Source organism: Puccinia triticina, chromosome 16A (genome assembly GCF_026914185.1).
Source record: "Puccinia triticina chromosome 16A, complete sequence".
Lineage (NCBI taxonomy): Eukaryota > Fungi > Basidiomycota > Pucciniomycetes > Pucciniales > Pucciniaceae > Puccinia > Puccinia triticina.
In genome coordinates, this window is record NC_070573.1 from 1,437,481 (window position 1) to 1,444,876 (window position 7,396).

Consider the following 7,396-nt stretch of genomic DNA (forward strand, 5'->3'; position numbering starts at 1 on the left):
CGTCCAACACTTGATTTGTTGTCCTTTTCAGAAACCAAGGGGAATTACAAAAATTCAACCTCAAAGGTCATTGAAGTAAGAAGAATGAATGAGATTCTGACATACACGGCGAGTGCTTGATCAGCAAAGAGGAGAGTGACCAATTGAGCCGCAGGTACACACACCAAAGTGAAGGCAAGCTAAACGATGACGAGGGGGTTGAGTTGATCAAATATCCGACAGGATCCCGTGATTCTGGCAAGGATGATGGTGTTGGTCCGGTCAACCGACAAAAACGCAGACCAATCGATGACTTGGCTGTTGAGTTGTTGTGGTGAAGATAGTGGTGCGAAGAGCTGGGCACGGCCGGGACTAGAAACAGCCGATAATGAACAAGACTTGGTTTTGAGATTTGATAACGTTCGTCAAGGAGTTTTCGTGAGGAGAAGACAGCGGCAATGGGGGGGGGGGGTGATGATGTGGGTCCGGAGGATCCAAGTGACACGTTGAAGGTTCCCGAAAGATGATGATGTTGACCAAGTGATCAAGCAGGACGTCCAGAACAACTTCAGGAGAAAGATTGAGTGGGATATTGAGGATCCCTGGAAGACGATGGTGCTCAATTGAGCGGAGGAAGATGGTGTTGAGCAAGCGATCAAGTGGGATGTTGAATGTCCCTGGAAGGTGATGGTCACAAGTGACCCGAGAGTGAAGAGCAAGTGATTTTGTGGTGTCGGAGAAGGATGCGACCCGCCGCCTCCCACTGTAGCCGTGCTACAATTGGTTACGCAACAGGCGCCCATACTAGGGGCGCGCTGTACGCGTGTTAGGTTTTTCCGGCTCCGGCTCCGCACGAGCCAGGAGTTAAAGGTGCCAAAGCCCCTGCGTACTGCATGCAAGGGGTTGTGGGTTTCTGTTTCTTCCTTCCTTTCTCAGACCAGGCGTGATCTGTACACGCCCATATTGCCTGTACCGTTGAACTACTATTCATCGGTTTCTTCTTGTTGTTTGGCTTTCTTTTCCATTGCCGGCCCTTATAAAAGGGCCTCTCTTGTATGTCTGTTTTCCGCATCCATCCTCTGTTGTTGGAAATCCAGACATCTTTTTCTTTGTCATTTAGCCGCGTGTAGCTTTGCTCCGCCGCAGGCCCATTTCCATAGCCTTGTAGCCTGCCCGACTACACCACGCCACGAATTCTGTGCCACCAGAGAGGCTCTCGGATCGACGGCAATCAGTCCCTCAATACGTCTCCCACCACCGACCTTGATAACGAACTATCTGCTATGCCGTTCTCCGCCCCCAGTCGGTCGAAGTCGTCCTTGAGCATCTGGTGGAGACTCTGGAGCTGGCCGAGCTCCTCGTGGAGCTCGTGGATCGGGGCCTGCTTGGCGCGCGCATGTCTTGTTGTTTTCTTGCCGGATCCCAAGCATCCGCCGCTGCAGCTACTCGTTCTCTAAGCTTGAAGCACGCGAGCTGTTGCGCAGAGACGAGAGCTGCTGGGTGAGTTTGTTCAGCTGGCCCTTCATCTCCTCCCACATCTCCGCCCCGTCCACCGCCGTTGCTGACGGGTCCGATCTTTTGAGTCCCGCCAACTCGGCTTCGAGCGTGGCCGTCCGGTCCTTGTACTTCACCGAGGCGCTGGACTTCCTTGACCAGCGATGCCCCTAAAGTCTTGTCTCAAGACTCTAGCACTCTCACCAACGGTGCGCTCATCAACAATGAGGGCCCACCTCCACACACCATCCCCCAGCCCTTCCTTCAAGTTTCACCCATCATTTGAACCCCCACACCCAGCCTGCAACACTCTTCCCCATTCATTCTGGCCTCATTATGTATATAGTGAAGTTTTCTATGACCAGCTTGAACCTGTTTTGATATTCAATATATAACCCAAGCCACAGGCTTAATCCGAGTTCAAAATTGACTAGGATGCCGTTGTGTAAATCACAGAGGGGATTAGACTCAGCTTGTGCGGCATCCATGCCAGACGGGCCCAAAAAGGCCTCCTTTTGGGTGCTAACTGGTGTTAAGGCTTCCAGCTTGATTCAAGACATGTGTGTTTTGCCCCTCCCAGAGGCTGCAAACCCAGAATTATCCTCCACATCAATCAACCTGACAAACAAGAGAAAAGAGGTATAAATTGAAGGAAGGGGATAATGGTAGTGTTGCTTGATCATCCCACCTAAGGAGATGGCTAAAAGATAATACAAGCACCATGGATGACTGGTCAGCACTTTTTCTGATTGAATATTGACAAGTGTGAGAATACGCTTACAGGCTACAGTGAATGACAGGTAATTCAAAATTATTCAGCTGGTGGAGTATTTTCTGAACCTTCTTCTGAGGAGGCATATTCCAGTGATGGGGTGCGGTAGAAATTCTCTCCAAAGTGCTACTTAAGATGTGGCAACATGTGGTGAAAAACATGCCACACATTCCCAACATTCATTTGATCAAAAGTGAAGCCCAATTCCAACATAATTTGTGTTGCAACTTTGTGGAACCAGCCAGGTGTATGAGTAAACATTCGCATCATTTCTGGGTAGTCTTCTTGGAGCATGGATTGAATGCGTTCATTGGAAACTTTGACTAAATAATCCGTTGTACCATAGAATTCTGATGTTCCATATGAAAATTCTGGGCTGCATGCAGTTGGGGTTGATATTGAATGGTCTCAACGCTTTCAAGAGTTATTGTTGATATCAACCCAAATGTCAACACTAGCCTGGAAAACTGGAATCCACAGAAAAAGGAAAATAAGCCTATTTTTGAAGGGGGTCAGTACAATTTTTCAATCAATTATGCATATCCATCCACAGACCTTTGAATTTGGTCTTCCTGATCATAATTTCCTCCATCAATTTCATCAATGATATTTCCAATTATTGATCGATTGTGTTGCTTCATCATCTGAGACCAAAGTGATTCAATACGTTGGTTTCTGGTTGATTTGGTCCAATGCATACGGGCTGTTGCTTCTTCCACTGTGAGCTGTCTACCTTCAAAACTTGCATATTGATGAGAAAGATACATAATCAAGGTTCCCATGTTTCCAGTCTCAGTTCCACTGTCAACTGTCACTTTTGATGGAATGCCACCAATCTTTGAAGCAAGGTGGAGGAAGTAGACACCAATGTGGCGGGGGTCATTGTTTGTGACATGAACAAACATCCCCAAAACCTTTTGAGACCAGGCATCAATGAATCCATAGACAGTGATTCCATAAGGCTTTAATTTATCGTGGCCATCACAAGACCAAATGTGATTAGGGCCATAGGTACGAAAAACGCGGCGTTTGCATGTTTGTCGGAGACGAGCTTGCGTTCCTTCGGGGTCTATTTCTTTGAGGAAGTCGGCCACCATCTGCCTGTTTTGGAATAAAAAGCTCTTCAATTTGGGTTTGAATAAAATCAAGGTAAGGTGACTCACCTAGGTACATGGATTGCATATTGTGTCTTGAGTATGATGTTCATTCTTTGATAGCCCGCATTTCCGTACCCTAGAAATTCTCGTGCATGTGTAATTGCTTCATAAACTTGAGGTATTGTGACCTTGCCTTTCAGGACATCATTGATCTCCAGCTTCAAGTTGAGCTCTTTCAGGTATCGTTTGACTGTCCGGCAGTAAACATCAACATTGGTCTCTTTGGCTAGGCGCGCTTGGATCTCGGCAACACTCAGTCCTTTGGAGTGAGATGAAATCAGGGATGCTCAAACTTGGGGAGTTATTACTGAAGCCGGTTTAATTTTGGGAAGATCGCGTTGCTGAAGGCCCCATTCTCGACGTTTGCGTGTGAAGGTGCGTTCATGCATTTTTATACCATGATTGTGCAATATTTCAAGTACTTTTGGCCCTTTGAGACCCTTTAGGAGGAGCTTCTCAACAAGATTTCTTGTGAAACTTTCAGGTTCTTCATCTGAGCTAGAATCACAGTAATCAGAACCCAATTCGTCATCAGGACCAGAAAGTTCATCGTACTCTGAAGTTGATATTTCTTCCATGGAGGGCAATAGCGACTAGGGAAGGATAAGTGAGGGTTATTGCGATCACCAGTGCACCAAGGGTGAATGCAGCAATTCATTTAGCGGGTTCCTCAGGTTCCGTGTAAAGGGAAGCCAATGCAAGAAGCCGACTGTACTTGGAAGATGTTTCACCTTTTTTTGGTAAACAAGTCTCGACGCAACTGGAAATCAGTTATTTTGGTGCGGTTTTGCTTGAAGAAAAGTCTCAAGGCAACTGGAAATCAGTTATGTTGGTGTGGTTTTGCTTGATTTGTGTTTCACTGGTCAAAAATAACAGTTCTTTTGAATGTTATATGTAATTCTAGGGAAGCCAATGCAACTTTGCGTTTCATGAAATGAACTATGTACCGATGCGACTTTGCGTTTCATGAAATGAACCATTTGGAAGGTATGTACATATGATACATGTCTTGTGCATCTGTATTTTGCAAAATCACATTTTCCAATTTTTCAAATTGGTGGCCGGATCCGTGTCCCTCTAGGGCTTCCGTATGGGGGCGACTTCTTCTTTGCTCTCTTCTTCGGATTCTTCCTCAGATGCTGTTTCACCGTCGTCCAAAGGGTCAGGTGTGGTATTTGTTGCCTTAGCTTTCCCTTTTGTTGGCTTCAAAGTGGCAAATGTGTGCTGCAACTTATCTTTCTTTGAGCTGCCTGGGTTGGGGTGTTTGGGTGCGCTGGGTTTGTTGGGTTGGAATTTAGTTCTGGCAGATGGGCGTGATGCATGTCAGAGGCGTAAACAGGTGAAACGGTAAGATGGCGACGTACAAAGTTCGGGCTGCCTTTGGTGCTTGCCCACTATGAGCACTCGTGGAGGGTAACAATGAAGCCATCCCAATCTGGTGACCCAATGTGACTGCAACGTGAGAGACCTGACAAGGAGCGTAAGCTGGAGTTATACGGTGATTGGAAATTGAGGCTCACCACCAACTGCCATGGTGGATTCCATTTCAAAGTCGACCAAGCGGCCTGCTATTTTGAATTCGTGGCCAACAATGAAAAGGTTGAACGTTTTGACCTGCAATTTAGAGCCGGGCACTATGTACTTGATTGAGAAGCGTTTATGGGCCCGCTCCTGAATAGCGGTGAGTACATGAATGACTGTTGGTCAAAGATGGAGTAATAGTACGGCTTACTTGTGGGTCCCAGTCGCTGTGGGCAACAATGACTTCCAAGTTAGCAGTCCCATCCCCGCTAGCGGAGACGACTTCTTGACGAGAGGTGACCATGCCAAGCGAGTTGACTGCTGCTCTATTCGAGAAATTGAGTGTGTTGTCAGCAATAGGCATCACAGGCAAAGCCATCTCCTGAACGTATGTGAGCTTGGGTGTGGAGCCATCGTTGAGCGGCAAAAACTTCCCGGTCAAGTAATGGATGAATGTGGGATTGAGCAGATTATTGAGGGCCGTGTTGGTGGTCAATTGAATCTTGAAGTCCTCGCTCTTGTTGTTCAGTGCGCTGGCACACTGAAGGTAGCTTGGTGTAGTCACATTCCCGTACTGGTTGGCCCTGATAGCATTGGGAATGGACTGGAATGAATAGTAAGCAGCGGGTAGGTTAATTGAGGGAACAGGAGGACTCACCTCGCCAAGGGGTTCAAATAAACCTGTCATGCTGGCAGGGTGGTTGGGGGTACGATTGATAGACATTCTGGAAGGTGGTATTGGAATGGGTGGTATTTGGGGTATGAAAAGATTGAGAATGGGATGGAGGTGGTGAGTAGGGGTGGAAGTGAAGAAGAGAGTGCTTTATATGGTGAGGAGGGATGGGACGCTTCTGATTGGGGTGCGGTCCGAACACCACCACGTTTCAATGAATGAATGCGCCCACTCGCAACGTTGAACATAGGTGGGCCGGCGACACAAACCAGGCCAGTTCGATTTGATATAAACTGAGTTGAGCTGGACTGGCCTGGAAGCCATTGAAGGACCAATGGACAAGGCGTTGAGGGGTGACAAATTGGCCGCTGGTGACGTGGGGTGGCGAGATTTAGAGCTGTTTACAGTTAAGGATAAGGGGGGGAGAAGTGTTGGGAACGTACAAGGGTGCATGCCTGTGCCAAAACGCGAGGTGATCAAGTCTGCCCAAGACGTGTTTGCCCATTGGTCGGTAGCGCCGCGCGTGACCTGTTGTGATAAGTGCGGATACAGTTAGTGGGCACCACGGTGAGGATTGTCCGGGCCAGATGTGGTGGCAATACCTGCGGTAATGGGCGTACCTTTTTCGGATGCGAAGGGCCTGTTGTTAGTGTGGTGGGGAGGGCAGTGGCAAGTGGTACCAAGGGGACAGTGGAAACGCGCGTTGGGGGCGGCGGCGTGGGGTGTGTGCAGTTGCGGCGGGGCATTGGAGACAGAAGGCAGATGGAAAGGGCGAGTACAAATGTATTGAAAGCTTATTTAAGGAGGGTGGATTTGCGCGGGATTGATGCCCCAGGGGCTCTGGTTTTGTCCTACCCCCTCCCTGGAAGCCTGCTAATCACTTGATTAGGGCCTTCCTGGACTACTCTAACAACCGGCCCACTTTTGCTCATTGCTGCGGCACAGCTGGAGGGTCATCCATAGGGCCTTTGGGCCTTTGGGGATTTCAATGTTTACTGTTTTTTGTGTGGCTGTTTGTGCCAATTGTGAGAAAAAAACACCCCAAAACTTAGATCCAGAAGTCTAGATTTCTGTGGATTTAAGAAAGTGGGATAGTGACATATGCAATTTTGAATACCATAATTGACCACTCAATTAAGGTGTTCAAAGTTGAAATCATAAAATTTACAATACATAAAATCATAAAATCATAAAACTTTCAAGTGATGATTTCATATGTACCATTCTAGAAATGTTGCTGTAATTTGAGTGTTTGGGTGGTACATATTTTTCTCCGCTCAGAATTTTATGATTTCATGGTGTTATGATTTTATGCAAGTCAACTTTGAACACCCTAAATCCATAATCATATCTATCTGCTCATCCTCATCATCATTATTGCAAAAGGACAGAATCAAATGTGCTTGAAACAATATTAATTATTAATGAATTTTCCGTTTTGAGGAAAACTGAACTAATGGTTATGTAGATATGGGAGAGGAAGTCAACAGAAAATGTGAAAGGACACCAATGTTCCTTTGCTACAAAGAGGAATCATCTAGGATTTACTGAATGAATGGAACGGCCTTGTTCAATACACATGATCAGAGCTACAAAGAACGCAAAAAGAAGACAAAAAAAATGCTGAGGACGTTGGGCAGAGGGGCAAGTGGCAAGGGATGGGGCGTGATCTGCTCGATTGAGATGATGGTGGTTACAAATTATTAGTAGAAAGAGAGAGTGAATGGACCCGCCCCTTAAAAAACCAGAAGAAAAGAGAAGAGGGGCGGGGACGGTATCCCGGCTTGACCCAAAGACGGA

The 7,396-nt window shown here is 46.9% G+C and overlaps 1 protein-coding gene across 1 annotated transcript; it reads right to left on the reverse strand.

Annotated features, from left to right (window-relative positions):
• Positions 1 to 179: 179 nt before the first annotated feature.
• Positions 180 to 3,980, reverse strand: PtA15_16A154 (uncharacterized protein; the record flags this gene model as incomplete). Its single annotated transcript, XM_053163816.1, has 5 exons — positions 180 to 351; positions 1,242 to 1,379; positions 1,426 to 1,622; positions 3,531 to 3,661; positions 3,764 to 3,980. 5 exons carry the CDS (start codon positions 3,978 to 3,980, stop codon positions 180 to 182), a joined length of 855 nt encoding a protein of 284 aa, XP_053027803.1.
• Positions 3,981 to 7,396: the final 3,416 nt, after the last annotated feature.